This window comes from Mauremys mutica, chromosome 1, assembly GCF_020497125.1.
Source record: "Mauremys mutica isolate MM-2020 ecotype Southern chromosome 1, ASM2049712v1, whole genome shotgun sequence".
Taxonomy (NCBI): domain Eukaryota; kingdom Metazoa; phylum Chordata; order Testudines; family Geoemydidae; genus Mauremys; species Mauremys mutica.
This window is the reverse complement of record NC_059072.1, coordinates 247,753,612-247,778,720: the sequence shown is the minus strand read 5'-3', so window position 1 is coordinate 247,778,720 and position 25,109 is coordinate 247,753,612. Positions and strand designations below refer to the sequence as shown.

Below are 25,109 nucleotides of genomic sequence, written 5' to 3'. Positions count from 1 at the left end.
AAACCAGCCCAGCCCGCCAGGGGCTTTCCCTACACAAGCGGCAGCCCCAGTTTGAGAAACACTGGTATTAGGTGTGAACTCATTTAACTAAATTTGTTTTTCTACCAATTTAGTTAAATCAGTGCAAAACCTGTGTAGACAAGCCCTATTAAACCAAACAGTATAGGAGCTGCTGTGTCCTGCTTAGAAGACCAAGAAATGGGTAGCTCCCCGGAACACTTTTATCCCAGCAGACAAGGTATCTTTCAGAGTTCCGTCTAAAAGGAAGGTGTGTGCTGGGTGGGAGGTCCTTAACTTGGGTCTATATTTCACCAAAAGAAAGGTGACAACCTTACAGTACAATAAACGCACAACATTAAAATGTGTAGTAACTGAAAAAGGCAAAATAAATCAGCATGGAAGCATCCCACCCATGTGGAGCCTGGAGGACAAGTATCAAAACAAACATGTAGTTAAACCTCAATATGTATAAACCACTAACTACACAGTACATGTTGAGAAATTAATTTGTAAGTGGTTGGGGACAGGGATAAAAGAACAAATCTCATGTGAACTCCTCTGTCTAGAACAGAAGTGGCCAGAAATGATAATAGATTCAAATGTTCCAAACGGGCATTCCAGGGCTGGAACCAACTTAGACGTTTTGCCTCAGACCAGTTGTGAGTGCTGTACACATTACATAGATGTTTGGATCTGGAGCCTGAGCAGCCAGGACTTCTTGAACTGAACGCAGATACAGAAAGATACCCACCACGTCCTAATTTTGTGCCATTGGCTTCTAAGCCCAAATTCAATGGAAGCAGAACCAATTCTGGCTCTAAGCTGACCTGTAGAGTCATACAAAGAATAAGTGAAGGACATAGAGTGATCTACGCACTGATATTGATATGAGAGCCAACAATTTCCAGCAACAACCGCAAGAATCCCTGCATTCCTTGACAGACGGGGAGGGAATAAGGCCAGTGTCCTGACTCAGACTGCAGCAATGACACAGGATATAGTACTGTACTAAAGAGCATGCCACACTCCTAAGAGGTCAAATAAAGTTAGGGAACATGCAAAAAACATACATGAACCAGGAAGTAAACATGCTTGCCTACTTACCAAGCTTCACCTCTGCATTTTCTGTTAACAATACATTCTGCCCTTTGATGTCCCGGTGAATCACATGGTGGGCATGAAGATGTGCCAATCCCTTCATTTAGAAAAGGAAGACATCTAGGTTTAGGCTCTTAGCTTTGCAGCAACAGTCTCATAAAAAGTGTGAGTTGACACAGACAACATACTTAATTAGTTACCCTGGGAGCTGTTTTAAAAAGAGCCCACACCGTTCTCCAGTGGCTCTTGGGATCCTGTCCTGAATGCATGAAACATGATCCACAGTAGACTTCTAGCAGCGTGTCACCCGCCTACATTTTCATAAGCTAGCAGGGAGGAAGGCCTCAGGTTGTGCACATACTGTACACAAATAAAGTCCAACAAATGCTTTTTAGCTGTAGCTTTTAGGGAATTTGGGATTACATGAAGTTTCAATGCAATGAAATTGGAGTTCAGTCACACACACAGTCACCCTTAGAAGAACAAGAATGTAGTGTGGGAAATGAACCAACCCACCTATATTTTAATGTGAGTTATCTCACAAAAAGAAAAGGGGGTACACAATTTATGTTTGGGGATAAAAGGATACTGGCAAGAGACAACAGCACACTTGCAAAGTTACAGTTCTGTTGTTTAGCCTCCATAAATCTGATCTCTGATCATTCTCCTTCAAAACACACCACATTAAAAAAAGAGCATTATACTGTCCAAAGGAAACAAAACCTACTGGCAGATGGTGCTTTTAGTGGATACAGCACCTGGATGCATGCCCCAAAGCATCACACTGCACAAGTCCTGTGGAGGGGAGGAGGAGGACGATGTATGTGGTATTTTACTGTTTACTGCAATTTGTGGAGCAACGAACAAACGTCTCAGCAACTGATTTGATTTTGGTTTCTCTCCAGCATCAGTTTGGAAAATTATACTCTCTAGTGGCATCATCTTGCTTGCTCATGCTCCCCTCACATATTTTTAATTTTTTTTTTAACTTTACAGTTACAGAAGGTTAAAAGAGCAGTAAGTTGCTGTAAAACAGTCTTTTCTAACACATGTTCTTCATTAAACACTCATTGACCAGTTCGGCTCGTCTTTTTTTAAACCGTTAGTAAGTATGACAAACAGTACAGTTTGGAACTCCTCCTTGTAGAGGTTACGAGCTAATGCTATGAATGTTTAATGTCCTTGACATCATCTGCTGGGCATTAACACTAAGGTTAAATTTATTTCCTTGTGGAAATTAAGGCTTCTGGTTGCCCTGGCTTGGCACAACAATTTGCAAAGCCTCATGCCCACACTGCACCAGCCAGGGAGATAGTCACGTGTTCTCACCTCTTTACATCTAATCATATGAAAAAGTCCATGTGTGTTTGGGACGGAATAAGAGGACAGAGAAAGGTCAAAGACTAGTTACTTCTTTCAATTCAAATTTTGAACAGTTGCCCCACCACCACTTGGCATATGTTCCCCTAGGTTTTCACTTGCACAAATCTTTAGCCCACTAGCCCATCTAACTTTCCTTCTCTTTATTATACACTGAGTGTGGCTTCACATCTTTACCTGATGGGGACCTAGAATGTGCAGAATATTGTATGTTGCACTTCAGAAAGAATTTACATACAGTCTCATAAGTGTTGCAGATCAAATGTAACTAACATTGGTCAAGCTAAATGTTACAATACTGAAGTCAGTTATCCATGTGACTAAAACAGAGCTGCCATCGGGTATTCATGTCACCCACATTCCTATTTGCTAGTAAACAAGAATAAAACATGGGCCCAAATGCCCAACAGCAGCACTTTGCACCATCGCTCAGAGTTAGGGCAGGAAGCCAAGATTCTTCTTTTGCTCCCTCATCTCCCCAAAAATCACTCTGCTAGCAGTGTACAAATGCACAATGGACAAATGTGGATTCCAGAAGCACTGATTTACGTAAGGACCACTTATGCTTTTCTTTAACATAATTCCCTTAACTACAGGGATTATTACTGGAGCAATTCTATTCACATACTGTACTCAGGGTAATAAGGTTGGGAGGGTTTTTGCTTTTTAAATTAACCATGGAAAGCTGGACCATGGCATTACTCAGCATAGCAATCAAATGCCAAATCAAGAGACACTATTCACTTGTACCAGCTGGAAATTAGACTTGAAAAGTAACAAACCAAAAATCTCCATTTTTCAAACTACTGTAGATGGCGGCCATCTTTCAAAAAAGTACAATTACTTAGTACTGTACTCCAGTAATAGAGGTGCCTAATTGAACACACCAGTTTGCATTCTGCCTTGCATGTGATTTCGGAACGGATTCATGTGTAAACATTAAGAGTAGGATTTTCAAAGGCATGCAGTATTGGCCTCTCTCAACTCCCACTGGCTTCAAGAGGAATGGAGGTAACGCCAGTACTGAGCACTTCTGAAAGTGTCAGCCTAAATCTCATTTTTTACTATGTCATTGTTGGGTATTGAGGTGTTATAGTAGTCAGTGGGCTACAGCGATATGGAAAATGGTTCTCAAACTCTAAACTGGTTTCCCATGACACAGTTCTCCACTTTTCAGCAAGATTGCCATTATACTTCACAGCAGCGATTTGAGGCTTTTATTCGTAGAAGCTCAACCTAGACATCATTCTTAGGCTGCACCTGTGTTAGTACAGAAATAGGATTATATTTTTTCCAGACACAATAGACTATCCTCCTCACCCTGAGAATCTCTCTGGAGATATACGCTATCCAGTCTTCTTTTAGAGTGTTCCCTTTTGTGTTCTTCACAAGGTCTGTGATAGAGCCTGCACCACAAAATTCCATAACAAGCTGCAAAAGAAACATAAGGACAAAGCCAGTATTAAGCAAAAAAACTCTCACTTGTGTACAGCAGCAAAAGAGCTCAGGGTATGGGTGCTGTGATGTTCAGTACAATGCTCATGTCACACAAAGACAACTTTTAACGTCTCCACATGGAGAGTGGATCCAAACCAAACGTCTCTATTATGACATATAGTACCCCCTTGCTATAATGAACCCCCGGGGATCCAAGTCATTTTTTCAGTATAGCCAGGGGTTGGTTATAGTGAAAGGAGGAGAAACAACTCCTCCAGCATGGGGCTGCAATGAGGAGAGAGAGCTCCTTCAGCCCCAGGTAGGAGTGCACTGCAGCACCCCACCATAACCCTGGGCTGGAGGAGCTGTCAGCCCTGCCACCACAGTGGGCAGGGCTGGAGGTGGAATCCAGGGACCATGTTTGCTATAGCCCAAGGTTCACTATTGCTATGGGTGTTATAGTGAGTGCCTATTGTAGATGGAATATGTCTCATATTAGTTAGCTCATCTTCAATGGCTGATTTATTCACTGTAATTTGATGCTGAGCATCTGGATTTTCTCAATTAACAGCATTGCTCAACAAGCCTAGTGCTAAAGAGTTAAACTGATCACACCATCACATCCTCTCCGCAGTTTCCATGTATTTACAAGGCTCAGGAACAGCTATTGGTTTTGCATGCACATCTGTGCCTCAGCTTCCTGAGGGGCTGGATACTGTTACCCAAAGCAAACTCAAATGAAAACATTTAACATTAAAATATTTTCTACTTGTCCAAGCACTAAAAACCAACTTCCCTCTGTTCATAGCACCCTTAGAGATTTCCAATATTTGATTTAGAAACTAACAGATTTACGGTATGCTGATTCTAAAACATGTGCATGCCTGTCTTACATCTCTCGCACTACTGAAAGCTAGATTAATTCCTAGGCACTACACGCTTTAACTAAACATAACTGTACACACATTAAAAGTATCTTACAAGGCTCAATTTACTGTATACCTGTACAATAGTTAACTGTATTTTAAATACTTGTCAGTTATCAGGGCACAGAATGAAAATGTTACTGTTAAGGGGACAATAATGCAATGTAGATGGTGCTGATAATGCAGATGGTGATGCTGTGGACATCCCATAAGCATTAAAGAAAAGAGAAATCATAAGCGCTGGTTTATTTTTAAGGCAACATTCTCTTGCCACTCAGTATCTCTGCTTCATTAGCAGGAAATGTGTTACTATCCAGCTGGGAAAGGAAACAGTTACTTATCACAGAAATAGGGCTTGAAAGGATCTTTAGAAGTCATCAAGTCCAGTCCCCTGCACTGAGGTAGGATGTTTATGTAAACCATCCCTGACACACATTTGTCTAACCTGTTTTTAAAAACCTCCAATGATGGGGATTCCACAACATCCCTTTGAAGCCTATTCCAGACCTCAACTACCCTTATATTTAGGAACTTTTCCCTAACATCTAACCTAAATCTCCCTTGCTGCAGATTAAGCCCGTTACTTCTTGTCCTACCTTCAGAGCACATGGAAAACAACGGATCACAGTCCTCTTTCAGCAGCCCATAATATATCTGAAGACTGTTATCAGGTCCCTCACTCAGTTTTCTTTTCTCAAGACTAAACATGCCCAGTTTTTTTAACCTTTCCTCATAGGTCAAGTTTTCTAAACCTCTGGTCATTTTTGTTGCTCTCCTCTGGACTCTCTTCAATTTATCCACATCTTTCCTGAAGTGTGGTGCTGAGAATTGGACACTACTACAGTTGAGGCCTTACTAGCACTGAATAGAGTGGGACAATTACCTCCCATGTCCTACATGCAACACTTATATTAAAACACCCCCAAAATTATTTTAGTCTTTTTTGCAACTCCTTCATATTGTTGACTCATATTCAATTGGTGATCCACTATGAACTCCACACCCTTTTCAGCAGTCCTACCACCTAGCCAGTTATTCTCCATTTTGTAATTATGCATTTGATTTTTCCTTCCTAAGTGAAGTACTTTGCACTTGTCTTTACTGAATTTCAGATCAAGTCTCCAATTTGTCAAGGTTGTTTTGAATTCTAATCCTGTCCTCGAAAGTGCCTGCAACGCCTCCCAGCTTGGTGCCATCTGCAATTTTATAAGTACACTCTCCCCTCCATCTTCCAAGTCACTAATGAAAACATTGAACAGTACCGACCCTGGACTGACCCGTGGGCCCAATCAGATACACCCTCCCAGTTTGACAGAAAATCATTGATAACTAAGGCTGCGAGCCTGTCACGGAGGTTGCGGAAGTCACAGATTCTGTGACTTTCTGCGACCTCTGTGAAATTCCACAACAGTAGTGGCTGATCCGACGGCCACCCCAGCAACTGGCCCCAGGGAACCACCTGAGCAGTGGCCGGGGTGGCTGGCTCCAGAGACTACCTCAACAGCAGGGACCCCCAGAGCAGCGGGGCCCCGGGGCAGCTAAGATTTAGTCAGGGGTGTTTATAGTAAAAGTCATGGACAGGTCAGGGGCTGTGATTTTTTGTTTATTGCCTGTGACCTGTCATGACTTCTACTAAAAATACCCGTGACTAAATCTTAGCCTTATTGATAACTACTCTGAGTACGGTCTTTCCAACAGTTGGGCACCAACCTTATACTAATTTAATCTACACCAGGGATTCTCAAACTTCATTGCACCATAACCCCCTTCTGACAACAAAAATTACTACACGACCCCAGGAGGGGGGACTGGGGCCTGAGTCCACCTGCCTGTCACTGTCCTGTGCAGGGGAGCTGGAGCCAAAGCCCGAGCCCCATTGCCCTGGGCAGGGAACGGTTCAAAGCTGAAGCCCAAGCCTGTACCCTCAGGCTTCAGCTTTGGTCCCAGGTGGCAGGGCTCGGACTTCAGCCCTGAGCCCCAGCAAGTCTAAGCCAGCCCTGGCAACCCCCGTTAAAATGCAGTCGCAACCCACTTTGCGGTCCCGACCCACAGTTTGAGAACCACTGATCTAGATGGCATTTCCCTAGTTTGCTTATAAGACTATCATGTGGGACTGTGTCAAAGGCCTTACAAAAACCAATATATATCACAGCTACTGCTCTTCCGCATCCCCCTCCCCCCTCAAAAAAATCCAGTTAAGGTGGTTTGTCATGATTTGTTTTTGACAGATCCATGCTGGCTATTCCTTAAAACCCCATTATCTTTTAAATGTTCACCAACTGAGTGTTTAATAATTTGTTCCAGTATCTTTTGAGGTATCAAAGTTAGGCTGACTCGTCTATAATTCCCTGGGTCCTCTTTGTTACTCTCTTTAAAGACAGATACTATGTTTGCCCTTCAGCATTCATTTGAGACCCCACTTGTCCTCCGTGAGTTCTAAAAGACAACGGTCCAGAGATTGCTTTAGCTACTCCTAAAGTATCCTTGGATACATTTCATCGGGCCCTGCCGACCTGAATACATCTAACTTATCTAAATATTGCTTAACCTGTTGTTTCCCTATTTTTAGCTTGCGTTCCTTCTCCCTTGTTGTTAATATTGTGTTGAGTATCTAGTCATCATTAACCTTTTTAGTGAGGACTGAAGCAAAACGGGCTTCTTGATATGATCAGCTCTTAACTCTCCTCCTCTGCTATGCCCTGTTCTGCCTTTGTAACAACACTACAGGGGTATAGTGTTGATAGGTTTGAAATGCTATTATAACTTGAAACATGCTGGGGAAAATCAGAAAACACAAATATGATGGATATTAGGCATTTATGCAGTGTAAGGCCTAGTGTGACACACTTGATTTTTAGTTATCCAAAGTAGGCCTCAGGACTTAACCACAGGTCATAAGTTGTGCCTTCTCATTCTGCATACAAACAATTTGACAGCAGAAAAACAGGTACACTGCACGCCTGCAAAGTTACCTTGAAATAGCAGGACAGTTGGGGGCTTTTGCAATATTTTGTAACATAGTAAGTAGGCATCTAGACTGCCCTGATATATATGATTTAGTAAGAAAGTGATTGACACAAATTGCTGAGGTCAGTGATCAGAATTATAATTATAGTTATCTGGAGTACCACATAAATAATGGGCAGAAATAAAGGTTATGATGATCTAGGAAAGGGTCAAATATGGGCATGCATCTGAAGGGTCACATAAAGGATGGGTATAAAAGATCTGACTTTATTCCCTAAATTTTGGGTGCATCAGGTTCCTGAAACAGTAGCAACTGGTTCATGACCTGCTTTCTTTTGACATACTCCACTGACTGAATTCTTCCGGCTTTGTTTTACATAATCTTCAAGGATATGTGAGTTTGCTATCAATCCTAAAACCTATTTCTCTGTATGTGTTATGCTGTTTGGTTATAGTAATGAGCTGACCCATTTGGATTTTAAGTAAAGCTTATTTTTACGTTTATCATCTCTGTTGTTGGTCACATCAATCCAGGAACGAACAACAAACTTCTGTGTAGCCGCCTGAAAGGGAAGAACCTGTGCTAAAGAATTAACAATCCTAGTATGCACACTAGCAATAATTGATCAGGCTACAGGACCTACACTTTACTTCTTCTTTCTCTTGTTCCTAATGTATTTAAAGAACCTTTTAGGTCCCTTGCTAGGCGTAACTCATTTTCTTCTTCTTCTTCTTCTTCTTCATCTTCAAGCCCTTCTGATTTTCTCCCTACATGCTAGTTATATCCTTTTCTACTCCTCCTTAGCAATTTGTCCACGTTTCCATTTTTTTTTATAGGATTCCTTTTTGACTTTCAGGTCATTAAAGATCTGCTGATGGAGCCATATTGGCCTTACTATTCTTCCCATTTTTCCTTTGCAACTGGATAGCATGCAGTTATGCCTTTAATATTGTCTCCTTGACAAACTGGCAGTTATCCTGAACTTCTTTATCCATTTGCTTCCCATGGGTCTTTACCTATCAGTTCTCTGAGTTTGCTGAAGTCTGCTTTTTTGAAGTCCATTGTCCTTATTCTGCTGCTCTCAGTCCGTCCTTTCCTTAGAATAATGAAATCTACTATTCCACAATCACTTTCACCCAAATTGCCTTTCACCTTCATATTCATTACCAGTTCCTCCCTGTTGACCAGAATCGAGTCAAAAACGGCTGTCCCCCTGGTTACTTCCTCCCCTTTCTGAATCAAAAGGATGTCCCCTATACATTTCAAGAACCTACTGGAAATGTTGTGTTTTGCCATATTACTTTTCCAACAGTTGTCTGGATAGTTTAAGGTCCCCATTACTACCAGGTCTTATGTTTTAAATATTTCTGTTTGTTCTAAGAATGCCTCATTCACCTCCTCTTCCTGATTTGGTGGTCTAAATAGACACCTACCAGGATGTCACCCCTATTTATTTTTTTACCCCTTTATCTTTACCAACTGGTCTGCTTCTCACCTCCTTCTGGACTTCAGCACAAGTGTATATATTCTTCATGTTCAGTACAACACTTCCCCTTTTTATCCTGCCTGTCCTTGCTGAACAAGCCATACCCTTCTAGACCAATAATGGAATAAGTCTCATGACTGCATAAAGTCTCTGATACACCAAATAAGTCAGAATTTAGCTTACATTCTAATACTTTCAGGTCTTCCCAGTATATTCCGCATACTCATTGTGTACAGACATCTAAGATTTTCATGGTGAATTAAACATTACATAGCAAATTAAACATTAATAGCAAATTTTAGCTTGATTTTCTTGTTAAGGCTGCACAATCAGCCTGGGTGATTTATAATAAAACAATCTTCATAAAAACACCACATTTCATTAATGCTGTTTTTCCAATATGATCTTTCTGTTGTTCTCAAATTATAACTAAAGGGGAAAAGCCTATGAGTATGCTGGGGAAACATCAGCTTACCCACAATTGGTCATCATGTCCTGGGGGACTTTTCTTAATGAAAGCACCGTAATAAGTTGCAATGTTTCTATGATGCGAATATTTCTTTAGCATATTTATCTCCAGTTTGATTTCTTCTTCTTCATCCTTTGGAACAAAACAAAAAGCACATATTTTATATGACAAATACATTATTTATCTCCTCTCTCACATGCATGGATAGATAGAAGGGAAAGTTCCATTTATATCAGCAGCATGATCAGTAAATACAATCTGGCTTCATGCCACAGAACTTCAGTGCTTATTGGGAAAATTATCTGAAACAAACAAACATTTATTCTCCAGAACTTCAGTAATGCTGAAAAGAAATAAATCACTGAAAAGATATACACGTAACTGATTTCAATTCCATGAAAGATTCCCACAAGTAGTGTTTTGAAACAAGAGTGTTTTGGAAAGATCAGAAGGGTTCACTTAACAAAAGTAATAGTAAGTAGGACAGTATCTCTCGTCAAAGTTATTATAAGCATACAATTAAAAAAAAATAGCTGACAAGCCTTTCAATGTGACCCGCAGAAGGCAACTCAAAACTAGAATGGATTAAAAAAAAAACCACCCTGAATTGGGAGGGTTGGGGGGGGATTTTCCCCTTCTTGAAACATTTTTAAAGTTGAAAAAAAAATTGACCAGTTATAGTTAAATCCCACTGAGCAGGTTTTCACAGCTGAAGTGTGCTTTCAGGAGTGGGTTGGATGGGAGCCCATCTTTCGCAAAGAGCAGCAGACAAAGTGGGTCTGCATCAGGAAGACAACTTGGGAACTGAGGAAGTTGTCTCACTTATGTGAATGAGTCATTTGCACTGCTCATTAGAGTTCGTTCCTGCTCCATATGGCCGTAGAGGAAGAGCAAGTGCATCAGGAAGAGCATGGCTGGGAATCCAGCATGTAAACAGGATACTGTACACAAAGACAGAGGAAGGGGTTTCACTCCCTTGGTCAAGCATTCCTGCACAGGCGAAGAAAGGCATCTGGTTTACTCCAGACCCAAACTGAGCAGAATAAGAGGTTTTCTGCAACAGATAACAGTACACTCAGCAAATCATTGATTTTTTTGATTCAGTAGCTGAACCAAAAAAAAAAAAAATTTGTTTTGTTTGAAACCAAAACTAAATGTTTTTCATTTTTTTTCAAAGCAAAAACACTAAAAACATTTGGTTCGGGTGAATGAATATTTTGAATATTGTTTCAAAGCAACATTTTAAAAAATCTGATTTGAAACCAAGTGTCAAACTGGCTCATTTTGACATTTCCAAAATTTGTTTTCAAGGTTTTTCTTGCACAAAACGTATTCAAACTGAATTCAACCCAAATTTACAAATAGTTTGGAACTCCAAAAATGCATTTCCAGGCAAAATGCCACACAAATGTAATCCAGCTCTACACATAATGTCTTAGAGGCAGCTAAAACCTGGGAGCTGGAAAGGGATTAAAGTACAGGTAGAGTGCATGATGAGCGAGGAGTAGAGTTGCTTTGGGGGTGAGAAGCAGAACACATGCAGGGGTGAAAGTAACTTACCGGTATGCAGGGAAGACAGGGTCCTGAGCCGGGGTGAACCGGAAGGGGCGGGGATGGGGCTCCAGTGGCGATTTGAAGGACCTGGGGCTCCAGCTGCTGGTGCAGTAGCAGCGACCAGGAGCCCTGGGCCCTTTAAATCACTGCCAGAGCCCCATGGTAGCGGCAGCCAGGAGCCCCAGGGCTCTGGCGGCAATTTAAAGGGCCAGGGTCTCCACCTGCGGCCAGGAGCCCTGGGCCCTTTTAAATTGCCAGGCCCAGGCAAAGCTGCCCCTTTTGGCCCCCATCATCAGCGGCCCAGCCGGTACGGTTGGCTGTGTACCGGCTCTTACCGGTACACTGTACTGGACCATACCGGCTTACTTTCACCTCTCAACACATGTCTGGAGGCAGTATGGCCGTCTATGGAGGGAATGTTAAGAAGCAAGAGGGGCTCAAAACCTACTAGTGAGGAGAAACACCAGGTATGCTCCTGTCCTAACCAACAATAACCCTGGAGTCCCTTTAATAGACCGGGGGTGACCAAACTGCAACTCTCGAGCCACATGCAGCTCTTTTACAGTTAAAGTGCAGTCTGCGGAGTCTCCCCATTGCCCCCTCCATTTTCTGCCCAGATTGGGGGGAGTGGAGGGGGGAGGAAATGTACAGGGGAAAAAAGACACATGTAGCCTCAGTTCGACCGGATAGCGAGCTAATCAACAGCCCAGCAAAACTGTTGATTCTTCCACAGTATCAGCAACTGATATGGGGAAATTCTAAACAGTAAATTTCTTTGCAATCTGTAAAATGCCTGATAGTAAAGTATACTATTCACAACATGTGCAGGTGTCAGGTAACAGAACACTGGCTAAATATTAACCATATTGCTTTAGCTTTTTTCTTAGCATAAAAGAAACACCCACTGCTCTAAACAAAAAGTAATTACTTTACATGTAAACTTTGTCCTCCATATTAGTCTATTTTAATTATTAATCTGGGAGAACCCCAAATGCACTACAATTAACCTGTTTTTCTCTTTTCATTAAGTTTTCTTTTTAAAAGATGTTTTGTAAGTGCTGGGTATGTTTAGAACATTGTATAAAATATTAAAATGATGTGGTGAATCAGAGTCCTTTATAAACATTGTTCCTGAGAAAGAACAATCATTTCATCATTTCTAACTATGAGGCACGATGTTTGAAGTAACTGGACTCATCTGCTATTTGGAGTGACTTCTGATGCATCATAGTTCTTTTGTCGAATCCACAAAAACACAACAAACCTTGAACTATAATGGGCAGGCCATGCTGAAGGCTGGTCACACATATTTATGGTCCTAGGCAAAAAGACACTGCTTACAAAGGATACATTTCTCAAAAATAGTATTTAAAAATACTCCTAAGTAGTGCTGGTCTCAGTCCTGCTCACAATGACTTTAACTGGAACAGGACTGGACCCACAGAGCTATGGTCGGGGTTTCCGTTCAATCTAGTAGCTTTTAGGAATAATTCTAGTGAATTTTAGAATGACAAAAGGAAGGCTGATAGAACTGGTTAAATCTAGCAATACACTGTCAGTTATCCCATTCCCATGCGGTTGTGTCAATGCACCTCAGTCCCTGACCAGCAGCAGCCCTGCTTTTCCACGTCTGGGCCTCTTTCTTAATAATAACCACCAATCACAATGCAATATGACAAACTGTTAGACTAGTTTCCGAGGGAAATTTGTCCACATCCCAAAAGAAAGTCCATACCATATGGTTTCTATCAAATTTGAACTCTGGGTTACAGAGGTGAACGACTCTGGTGCTCTTAGCGTCACCAAATCTTCAAAGAGGACTCAATTTTTCCCCCCACTTAAATCAATAACCTAGTATGCCATTAAATTATTTCTTTTTTGGTGAGTTCACTGTTTGAACTGATTCTTTATACTCAGACTAGTCCCCCTAACCACTATATACTATATAGGCAGTTCAACCTAGCAATTTAGGAATTTGTGACCTCGGTCTTCAAAGCTGACAACCAAGTTACTCTAATCTTCCTTTATATTTCATAATTCTTTGTCTATTATATTAATATTAATTTATATTAACTAATTACACACAGAAAAAAAGAAGCAATGACAATGAAAGATAACAAAAAGTACGGAGTCCTAATTTATGGTAAAGTAGTTCAGTAAGCATAAGTCTGAAAGATATTGACTTGCCTAGCAATATCACAGGGTTTTTTTAAAATATAACAAAGGCCTTCCAAAATCTGTCCAGAAATAATCAGACCAATTCTACCTACTAACAAACCTATATTTTCTTCCATCGGCCTGAGGGTATAAACAATTAAAATGGGGTATCACATCGGGGAATATTACTCCTGGGGGAATCCTGTGCCACTGCGCATGTACAGAATTTATGTCCCCCGCAGATTTCTTTGCTTCCCCGCAGAAAAATGATTTTCTGACAGGGAAGAAAGGGGAAGCCACAAGAGATGTCACGCGCCCCTCAACAGCAGTATGTTTCGGGTGCCCAGGGCAGCCGGCAGAGAGGTAAATCACTGTGGGGCAGGAGGCAGGACTGAGAAAGACACAGCTCCCTACCCTGCGCCGGACTCAGCTGCTAGTCCTGGCTGGGCTGGGCTGGGGAGGACAGGACTTCCTCTTCCCTTGTGCACGGCATCTGGGGCTGGGTCAGACCCATCCTCTGATTTCTCCCCAGCTGCAGAAAGCTCTGCAAACTCCCCCCCTGACACACACACACAAACACACACACACCCCTTCCTGTACCCATTGTTCCTCAGCTGCAGGGGGAGGGATCCCTGTACAGGAATCTGCTCCCCATCCACCTAACCCCCATGCATCCAGACCCCCTCATACCCAGACCCTCCCGCCAATCCTCAACCCCCCACACTTAGAACCCCACTCCCCTTGCACCTAGACCACCCTGAGGAGCCACCCACACCTCCACCCCACCCCACCAAACCTCAATCAGCTCCACCTGGATCCCCACCCCACTGAGCCCCAATCCCCCAGCATCTGGACCCCCTCCCAAGCCCTCCACACCCAGCCCCGCCGCTGAGCTCTATTCCCCCACACACATCCAGACCTCCCCCCCACAGCTGAGCCCCAACCACCTTCACCTGGACCCCCCCTGCAGAGTCCCATTACCGTTGGATCCAGAACCCCCTAACAAGCCCCTGTGCATCCAGATCCCCCCTTCACTTGGTTCCCCCACTGAGCCGCCCGTCCCCAGATTGCCCCACACAGAACCCTCTCAACCCACACCTGGATCCCCTCCACACTTGGATCCTGCCTTCCTGCCCACAGCTGGTGCACCTGGCACAGAGGGGCAGGGCCCTGGGGATGTTTCTGCTGCAGGCCCAGTCCATGCGCTGTCTCGGAGTTGGGTGCAGTCTCACCACTGAGTCCATGTCCTGGATTGGGGGGTGGGGGAGGGCGCTGCAGGGTGATCTCCCATCTCTGTGCAGCCAGTGGCCTGTGCTCCCCACTGCCATGCTGGAGCCTCCACATTTATTGGACAATAAAATTTGCAGAATTTTAAAACATTGTGCGCAATTTTATAATTTTTTGGCGCAGAATGCCATCAGGAGTAGAATATCATTAAAAACAATCAAGTACCGTTTAAGGCAAAAAATACATAACCATTTAACTATATTTGCTCACTTGAATCTTAATTCTGAGCATTACAATTTTTTTTAACCCAAGGATTAATGTGTCAGCCTTTAGGTTTAAATCATTCTTTGGCTGCAAGTACAGTAAAACCTGCCCTTAGAGACCACCCGTAAAGAGAGACCACTGTCACAGCACCTACTTGCTGAGGCCACAGAACACCTCCACTCTCTGGTGTGCAAACCTTTGAAGAGAGACCACCTCTTGCAAGAGACCACTTTTGCTAACTTCCATGAGTGGTCGCTCTTGGCAGGTTTTACTGTAGTACGTACTTAGACCCCAATACTGCAAGTTGTTACGATGCGCAAGCATTTGCTAGATTGGGGCCTTAGACTGTAAACTCTACAAGGCAGGGACTGCATATATTTGAACAATGCGTAGCAGAAAAACGGGACTAAGGTTTCTAGACGCTATGGCAATACAAATAGTAAGAAAATGTGGTGGTCTCGTTAGCAGAGCTGGTTGCTAATTTTCTGACCAAATTTTTCATCAGAAAATGCTGATTTGTCACAAGTGAAATTGTCCACGGGAAAGGATCACTTTTGACCAATCTCCCAATTACAAAACTTTTTGAAAAAAAGTTTAGAGGCGGTCAAAACATTCCACTTTGACATTTTTTAAATGAAAAGTTCCATTTTCCAGTTCAAAGTGACTTTTCATTTTGAAATTTTAGTTTATTTATATTAAACAAGGTTAAAAATAAGAAAATGCCAAACATCTAAATGAAATGTTTTGATTGACCCAATCCAAAAATATTTTTTTGGTTTAATCAATTCGTGATTTTTTTTGAGATTGACTATTTGTCACTATTTCAATGGGAAAAATCTTGGAAGTCTCGAAAGCTCTCACAGGACAGGAAAACTATTTCCCACCCAGCACTACTCGTTAATGCATGCTTCACTGAAAGGATATTTTGTAACATGACTGGCAACATCTGCCCAGAAAAGACCTGGGGCTGGAACAGAAAGGTTGTTGTATGTTAGGATTAAGGTGCATTGAAAGCTGGCACTCCAGCCTACACTATATTCCTTGCACAGTTACTACTATTCTGTCAATTTCCAGAGACCACTGGTCACAAAGACAAAGAGTAAGTTTAAAATGATTGCGGAGAGAAAGTATCCCTCTCAGGAAGAAATACAAGGCTACATCCTATTCCTTGGAAGGCAGAGGCAGCTGGTAAGCCCCACTTAGTGATTTTATGCAGCTGGCACCAATTACCACTGTAGGCCATTATCAGTGATACAAACTCCCATAGAAACATTCTTTGTCTCCGTCTGCAATACCACTGCTCTAAGTGTTTTCACTTATACATTCACCAGCTGCTTGTGACAGAATGTCTGATTACTAGTAATTTTTGCAGTAAGCTATATTTTTGTAAGAGCTGCATGATTAAATCAAGTGGATTCCTCTCCGGTTTTCATTATTTAACTACAGATATTACTTTAATATTTTAAGACCATTTAGTATCTCTAGGAATTTCTAAATACAGTCATTCTAACAAAGGACCTCGCCTGCAAATTGACTAGTGGTTACAACAGTAGTTATGCTGAGATCCAACACAATACAGTAATACCATTTCTCAAGATTTAAACTCATATACATCACAAATAAACAGAATTCAGACTATTATCTGTAATAGTGCCATCTGGCGGCCACCGTATACCTTGCACTTGGAAATTACAAAAGTTTTTGTTCCCTTCCTAACAGATACTCTGTGTGTTAAATGCATTATTTACACACCCAATAGATATGTAACAGTACTTCTCACTAGACACAGAGCAATGCGATAATTAGCAAATGTAATTATTTAAATTGGCTATTTTTAAGGGATGGCATATCTGAACACAATGTGACTAGAATAAAACCCACCAAATGCAAGTAGCTAGAACAGGTCAACATAAAGAACTACTATACTACACTGGACAACTAAACTCTGCAGGTTCAAAGATCTTTTCTAGAGGTATTTTTAGAATACCAAAATTTCTGCTTAACATATATATAAAGTGAAGAAACCACCAGGTGCAATAAGCATTTAGAGGACACTGTCTTCCAAAAACATTTATTGCAGTATGTGACTTCCTACACATCTTGCTAAGGCCCAGCATTGGGCAGCTGACCTAGAAGGCAGAGCTGCACAGCAGTTACAGTTGTCTCAAAAAACACCCATTGAGCTGTCCTATGTTTTGATTCTATACTCCTAAGATAGGGAAAAAACTAAAATATTTTTGCATGTTATGGCAATACCTGATCTATGTAGTGAATGATAAACCATATCCATGCAAACTTGCCCACAAACCAAAACTGCTTCAAGATGTATCACTTGATATCATCGTCACAGCAGGAGAAAGGCAACGCACTGGCCTAGCGTCCTGGATGGACTGCAGAAAATAAGAATATCCTTGCTACTGCAAAACCCATACTTCACTGGGACTGGCCAGGACCCCAGGACCGTTCTTCATTGCTTCAAGTTTCTACCAAATGGGTTAAAAATACACAGCTGCATTCAAAACAGAGGGGGGGCTTTTCTACCATTGGGACAGTGTTCTCTTTTCTGTGTGCTGAGGGTAGAGATCGAGGCAGCCATTGCAGAGCAAATGAGTTGAAAACTCCTGCTTTACATCCACAGCCTCATTGATAGCATTGCAAGTGAAAGGTAACTGCACAAGGGAGTATGACAGATGGTTATGGTTTTTAAAGGATTTTCAGCAATGCCTGAAGCAGCCTGTACAAGCAGCGCTGTGTGAACACAGGCTGGAATCGTTTGCATGAAAATAGGAGCCAAAACTACTTAAAGACAATACTCATTTGTTGTCTCCCTAAAAGGACTTCCTCCCCTAATCTCTAGGTCTAGGATATTCCCTTTTATCTCAGTCTGCCTCTGGCACCTTTATTACTCACTGCATGACTTGCATTAAGGCCACAGCTGAAAGAAGCTATGTAATATTAGAGGTGCATTGCAACTGACCTTATTAAGACAAAGACACTACAGTATTTGCTGAGAGCAACCAAGAAAGCAACCCCTCAGGGCAAACCCCTTCAAAATATTTCCTAGGTCGGTGCCCTGATTCTTGGTCATGGTTACTTAATGTTTTACTACTCAAATGCATATTTATCTCATCTGTATAATTTCATTGTCCATCTTCATGACATCTGTATTATTTACACATTTAATAACAAACTAGCCTTTAACTTTCTTGAGCTCCCACAAAATGTGGAGTGTTCAGCACTCTTCTTACATTACCATTACTTTGCATCATCGTTACTTGTATTAAAAATATTTGCTCTCTCTCTCTAGAACAGGGGTCGGCAACCTTTCGGAAGTGGTGTGCCAAGTCTTCATTTATTCACTCTAATTTAAGGTTTTGTGTGCCAGTAATATATTATAACGTTTTTAGAAAGTCTCTTTATATGTCTATAATATATAACTAAACTATTGTTGTATGTAAAGTAAATAAGGTTTTCAAATGTTTAAGAAGCTTCATTTAAAATTAAATTAAAATGCAGAGCCCCCCGGACCGGTTGCCAGGACCCGGGCAGTGTGAGTGCCACTGAAAATCAGCACGCGTGCCGTGTTCGGCACGCGTGCCATAGGTTGCCTACCCCTGCTCTAGAATCATATTTCAGATCTTCAGACCTACACGATTAAAGGAAAATTCTAGCTACAGGATGTAAAAAACGAGACTGCAACACAAATGAAATAAAGGACTGATTTTCCTATATGGGGGACCACTGACAAAGAGAGATGTGGTTGCCATAAAGAAAGATTTTCTTGTGCGAAAACAAAAAAGTAAGGCAGCATTTCTGTGCTCAGAGGAAGGCCAGCTTTGACGCAGAAGTAAGCTAGGAAGACTAAACCTGTTAGTGTACATTGTTGTTTCATGTCACACACAAAAATATATTAAAGAAAAGTTCATGTGGAAAAGTGAAGCACCCATGTCAGGAAGTGAAAACACTGGTGTAACCTTAGCTCTGGCTAGAGTTGCCAACTTTCTAATCACACAAAACCGAACACCCCTTCCCCGAGTCCCCACCCCCTGCTCACTAGGAGCTGGACCTGCTGCTGGCCGCTTCCAGGGCACAGCGCGGTGCCAGGGCAGGTAGGAATTAGCCTGCCTTGGACCCTCAGCACCGCCAACCAGACTTTTAATGGCCCACTCAGCAGTGCTGCCCGGAGCCACCAAGGTCCCTTTTTGATTAGGCATTCCAGTCGAAAACCAGAGGCCTGGCATCCCTAGCTCTGGCCTTGTGCATACATTATGATATTCTATAACTAAACAAGCACATTAAAAATCATTTCCACAAGACGTCCGACTCCTTCAGTGTACAGGATACACTCAGCGAACAAGTCACACAGTGCTCAGAGAACAAAGTTAAATAGATATTTTTCTCCTTACTTTTCAAAGTCTGGCCCCATGTATCACATGTTGTAGCCATCCAACTCATCCAGTGAATGAAGCAATGGTTTGGCACATTCCTGCCTCATTCACCATCTAGCATCTGCCATGAATGAGGCAGAAACTATGAAAACCAAAAAAAGGATGTGACCGTGCAATCGAAGATGGTGTCAGAATGCACACCATCAAAAAGGCAGAGTTAAGGCTGTGTGGGCAAACTAGTGTTGCCATTTTCTGTGCTTTATTTAGCAGCCTTATTTGGGGGGAGGGGAGGTTGGAGGGGAAGGGCTGAGATGGCACAGAATTTTTTAAAGAAAAATTGAAGTCCACCATGTGTAATTATTTGTTAGACCGCAATGAAGGGGCTCTGTACTGCAATTCATGGAGCCATGTGAAATGCGAAACCCACTTGAATCCCAGGGTACCATCGCTCATCTCTTGCTTCTCCTTCCCCACTGGCAGCATGACTGCTCATTGACTATGACAACACAGTCCTGTACGTGTTACTTTCAGCACAACTGTGAGTGGTAAGGTGCTGACAGCCATGGCACTGATATCGTCCATCTTTAGAAAATCTTCCCAATGACAATCCACTAACATGAGTGTCTGCTGTGTTCTTGGTGGGCCACATCTAGGGCTTACAAGCCCATTCAGTCTCCATACCTAATCAACCCATGCTCTCTCTTTGCAGACTTCAGTATCCTTTGGGTGCCAACCATGATGGTTGGTGCAATCTTGACACTTAGCCACTAACAAGCGGATTGAAATACCAACTCTTTTCTCAAAGGCCACCAAATAGCCATCGGAGGACTCACAGAAAGGTTGATTACTACTAACCTGAGCTTGCTTCAAAACCACAGATAGGAGGCAAAATAGCTTTGTATCATATTGCTAATCCCTGTGGCCATCCAGCTCCAAAAAGTCTGACCGGGCTTTAATTAAGCAAATACTCCTCACTAATATGTCTACACTAGCAATTTTGTCAGAAAAACTTTTGTCGTTCAGGGGTGTAAAAAAAAACAACACACCCCTGACCGACATAAGTTACACCCAGGGACGTGCCGGTGCAGACAGTGCTATGTCAGCGGGAGATGCCCTGCTGCTACCATAGCTACCACCGCTCATTTGCGGTGGTTTAATTATGCGAGCAGGAGAGCTCTCTCCCGTCGGGATAAAGCAGCTACACAGGAGACTGTACAGCTGCATCGGTGCAGCCGTGCCGCTGTAAGGTCTCCAATGCAGACATACCTAAAACATTGCGAAGGCTCTGTATCTCCTTTAAGTGCCTCAAAGTGCAAAGGTAATGCTGACAAACGGGGTGCCGTGTTAGAAAAATGGCTTTAAAAAATAAAAACACACTTAAAACATTTTGTCTCCCGTCTGGCAAACCACTTAAAGAGTAACACTTCACTTAACACACACTATGAAGAAACAAATTTAACACTCTTTAAATAAAAAAAAAAAGAAGTCCTATTGAGATAAACTGCCAGACAAAACAACATCTAATACACTGCTAGCAAGTCTCCAAACATCTAGGTAACAGGTTGGTGTCGCTAACAGCCATGTTTAATACTGACTGTGTGTGACCTTCACACACACCCTGGTTTATACCCAAAGAGGGAAGTTTCACATATGGAGCCAAGGTGTAACCACCACGGGCTCCTTAGCCTAGGTCTAGCTTGAGACCATAAGTAGCCTTATGCAATATAGGATTTCTTTAATGAAGCAGCCAGGATACGTAAATTATTAATAAAATGCACCTCAAAATCTGCACACCTCTCTACAAACATGACTAAGAGACACAGTGAGTAAATACACTTACCAGGAGTCTTAACTTAAAAGTAATCTCAGCTCCTTTTTGGATGCTCTGGTCCAATATCACTCCAAATTTTGAGTTTTTGATTAAAAATTCAATTTTCAGTAGCCCCTGGAAATGTCTTTAACATTTCATCAATATCCCCCCCCCCAAAAAAAAAACCCCCAAAACCCCACAGCAATTACAACCATTTGTTAAAATTTCAATTACATTTTTTATCTTTTTTGACCACAAGCAGCATTTAGTAAGAACAATTCCTCCCTGATTATGTTGCAATAGCATCTATACGACAAGATCAGGGCGGGGGACACACTGTATAATAAGCACTATACAAACACATGGGAAGATGCCATCCTTGTCCCCAAGAGGCTACCATCCAAGAAATGGGTTAGTGGCTGTGGTGTGAGAGAGGTTTAGTTTAGAAGTTGACCGCTATGCCTTTTGACTTCCTGTATGCTTTCACACAGGACTGCAGGAAGGGACACTGTGGCTGTGCAGAAGCCCCTGACACTTTTCCTTGGGAGGAGTGTTTCTCATTGCAAAGGGTAAAAATGAGCCTGTAACTGATGTCAGAACAGATCCACCATTGGTGCCCTTTTGTCTTCTTCTGTAGCCTGACTGAAGCCTTCTGTCAAGAGACACCTTCGAGAAAAAATTTAAAGAGATGAATTAGTCTGTGTGAATGAACTATGTGGCAGAATGGAAGCAATTAGAAAAAAAGACAGGCTGAGAGCAGCTCCGCTGGAGCAAAGATTTCTGCTCGAATTGCTTGTTCTCATAAGAAAAGATCCACGTTCATAACCCTGAAGGTTACAGAAGCAGGAAGGAACCACATCTTCTAGGCTCAGCAGACTGTATTTTATCTTTAGAGTCTGTCTGTACTTGGAAAATTAACCATTTAAAGGGGAAACCATTATAGAATGATTTACAACTGAGTGACAAGATGATTATTATATCAGTCTAGTATAATTATTAGACCTAATCACTCAAGTTATAATTTACCCTCAGACGATCAAGTCACTTGATTCACTGCTAACATTTTCTTCAGCATATACTAGGTGCTGCTGATGCAGACAAGACACACACTATCCCAGTCATCATAACATTCAAAAACCAGTGGGAGAACACTTCAACCTCTCTAACCACTCAATGACAGACTTGAAGGTGGCAGTTTTGCAACAAAAAAACTTCAAAAACAGACTCCAAAGAGAAACTGCTGAACTCGAATTAATATGCAAATTAGATACAATTAACTCAGACCTAAACAGAGTTGGGTCATTACACTAATTGAATCTATTTCCCTATGTTAAATTCTCCTCACACCTTCTATGGGTCATCTTAATTATCGCTTCAAAAGTTTTTTTTCTCCTCCTGATGATAGCTCATCTCAATTGATTAGACTCTTCCTGTTGGTATGCATACTTCCACCTTTTCATGTTCTCTGTATGTATAAATATCTCATGTCTGTGTGTTCCATTCTATGCATCCGGAGAAGTGAGCTGTAGCTCACGAAAGCTCATGCTGAAATAAATTTGTTAGTCTCCAAGGTGCCACAAGTACTCCTGTTCTTTTTGCGCATCCAGACTAACACGGCTGCTACTCTGAAACCTATCCCAGCCAGTGACAGTAAGTGTGGCCATCAGACAAACGTATTCAGGGATGGCAGTCCATGTCAAGTTTAACCTTATGTTTGTGCAAACCCATCAGCACGGTGGACGACAAGAACAGTGCTGAGGAGGTTTTTATCCTGTACCAGACTGAGAACAGCTGGTAAGGTAGGTACATGAGTATGTACGCATGTGCCTGCCTGCTAAATACATAAATTGGTTGTTGAGGTTTTGCTTTCATTCGGTACATCTGTACTGGGTTGCTAGAGGTGTATTCAGGCTGTGTACTTTAGTGTACAAGTAAATGTGTTTGGCATTTCTCCATTATGTACAAAATCATTTTCATACAGCTGCCAGCAAAAAAGAACTATATTCTTGAACCAGATGTTTTTGGTATCAGTGCTGCCAAGCATGCATGGAAACCTCACAGCTGAGCTGCTCTGGGAGAGTGAATTAACAATGAACAGAGTCACAAAATGCTAGTGTCCATCTATCAGACATAACGTCACAGCCCTGCTAGAGGCATGAGAGCTGATGACAGCCAGCTAATTACTGTACCTGTTTGAGAACAATTACTCTTCCCCTCCTGTGAACAGAAATAAAGGCAGCAAATATTTCTAGAAACATTATACCTCGACGGCTTTTTATAGACCTAGCTGAGCAGTTGACAAGGAGGCTGTGATTAACAGCTAAGCAAATAAGTCTGGAGAACATATAAACAGGCCCTATATCAAAACACAAGTTTGTTTTCATCACGGGGTTGTGAACAGGCTTCCATTTATAAAACAACGTGTTCCAGTTGAAATCCAGAGTTGCTGTGGCATTTCACTGCCCCACTAAAAACAACAGAAGTAAAAACCAGAGCTGCCAGGGCAAATTGCTCCTCAATCCACCTCCTGATGAACAGAAAAGATGGAGCCTCAGAAAGACAGGCTTTGTAGTGAAGATGTTGGCCCAGGGCTAGGGAAATCTAGGTTCAATTCCCAGCTCTGCTCACAGTCTCTTCTTGTGAGACTCCAGGCAAGTCACTTCATCTCTCTAACTCAGTTCTGTACAATGGGATCGTAACTTCCTTCCTCCCAGCATTTGTCCACCTTGTCTCTCTAGAGTGCAAGCAATTTGGGATGGGGACGGTCTCTTACGATATGTTTGTACAGCATCTAATGCACTGAGGCCTCTAGGTGATACTGTAATACAAATAAATTATAACTGCTCTTTGCGATGGTGGACTCAGTTTTATAGCCAGTTAGCAGCAAAGTGACATAACAAGAAGGAAAGCGGAGGGAGTGGGGAGGGGGGTGAATACTCACGTGCAATAGAATTGAAATTAGGTTCACCCAGCCCACCAGTAGAGAAACTCATTGACTCATCTCACTCTTAACAAACCATGAAAATTATCCTACACTGTCCAAAAAAAGAGAAAAGCCTAAGACATAAAACTTGATCCATGTCATGATTCTTGTATATTTGGGTGCTACTTCTGGCAGCAAGAGAGGGGGAAAATGTTGAGTCTACTAGAAACTGTTTTGGTCTTTCCCTTCTTCTCTAAGAAAGATAGTTCAGGCTAAAATGAGTCCCAGCAGCCTGCTGTTATACACCACACCCACAGACACTGTCCTAGCCTGTAAGTGTCAGAACATGATCATTTATAGCTCAGCTGCCTCCTGTTCCCCATCTGACTGAAAACATATGCACATATTTGCACAGTCACTTCCCAAGCAGATTGCTTTATGCTTTCAATGGCAGCATTATTGTTTTTCAAATGAAGTCACAAAATAGATCTCCTTCCCATTTTCTCAGTTAAAAATTATACTCAGCAGCTTGACTGTAAAATAAATGCACATGTAATGTGTTTTACTGAAATCCTCCTAGACAGAAATAATCTGATCTCTCTTGGAAAGAAGAGCATTTCAGTTTCCTAGTCTCCAGTGGCTACAGCATCTTCTGTGCCAATCACAGCTCCAACCCATTTAGCCAAGCCAATCAGCAAGCATCTGCAGAATAACAGCAGTTAAATCTAACGTCTGACTATGGCTTCATTTAAGGACTATTCAAATGTTACATGTGCAAAATGGGCAGCCATTCTCTTCTGCATAAACAGTTTCTTTCTCAAGCCGTTTACAGAAGTAATACTATCACCCCAGGGTCTCATGGGAAGATGATTCATAAAAAGGAAAAACACTATAACTGCATGCTCAGCCTACTCAAGCTAACAACTTTTAGATAATGTTTTCACCTCTTAGCTCATATTACTACTTATATTAGCCCAATAATATGACAAAGTCACAGACTGGAAAACCTTTAATTGTTTTGA

General features: G+C 42.0%; 1 protein-coding gene across 11 annotated transcripts in view; it reads right to left on the bottom strand.

Annotated features, from left to right (window-relative positions):
* The window catches only part of MAP4K4 (mitogen-activated protein kinase kinase kinase kinase 4), a 236,973-nt gene that overhangs the window by 81,377 nt on the left and 130,487 nt on the right, over positions 1-25,109 (bottom strand). For all 11 annotated transcript variants that reach the window (XM_045006210.1, XM_045006202.1, XM_045006185.1 and 8 more), the window contains exons 4-6: positions 9,771-9,896; positions 3,799-3,909; positions 1,105-1,195 (exon numbers count right to left, since the gene is read on the bottom strand). In XM_045006210.1, coding sequence (XP_044862145.1) covers positions 1,105-1,195; positions 3,799-3,909; positions 9,771-9,896 — 328 coding nt within the window. The remainder of the gene's footprint in view (positions 1-1,104; positions 1,196-3,798; positions 3,910-9,770; positions 9,897-25,109) is intronic.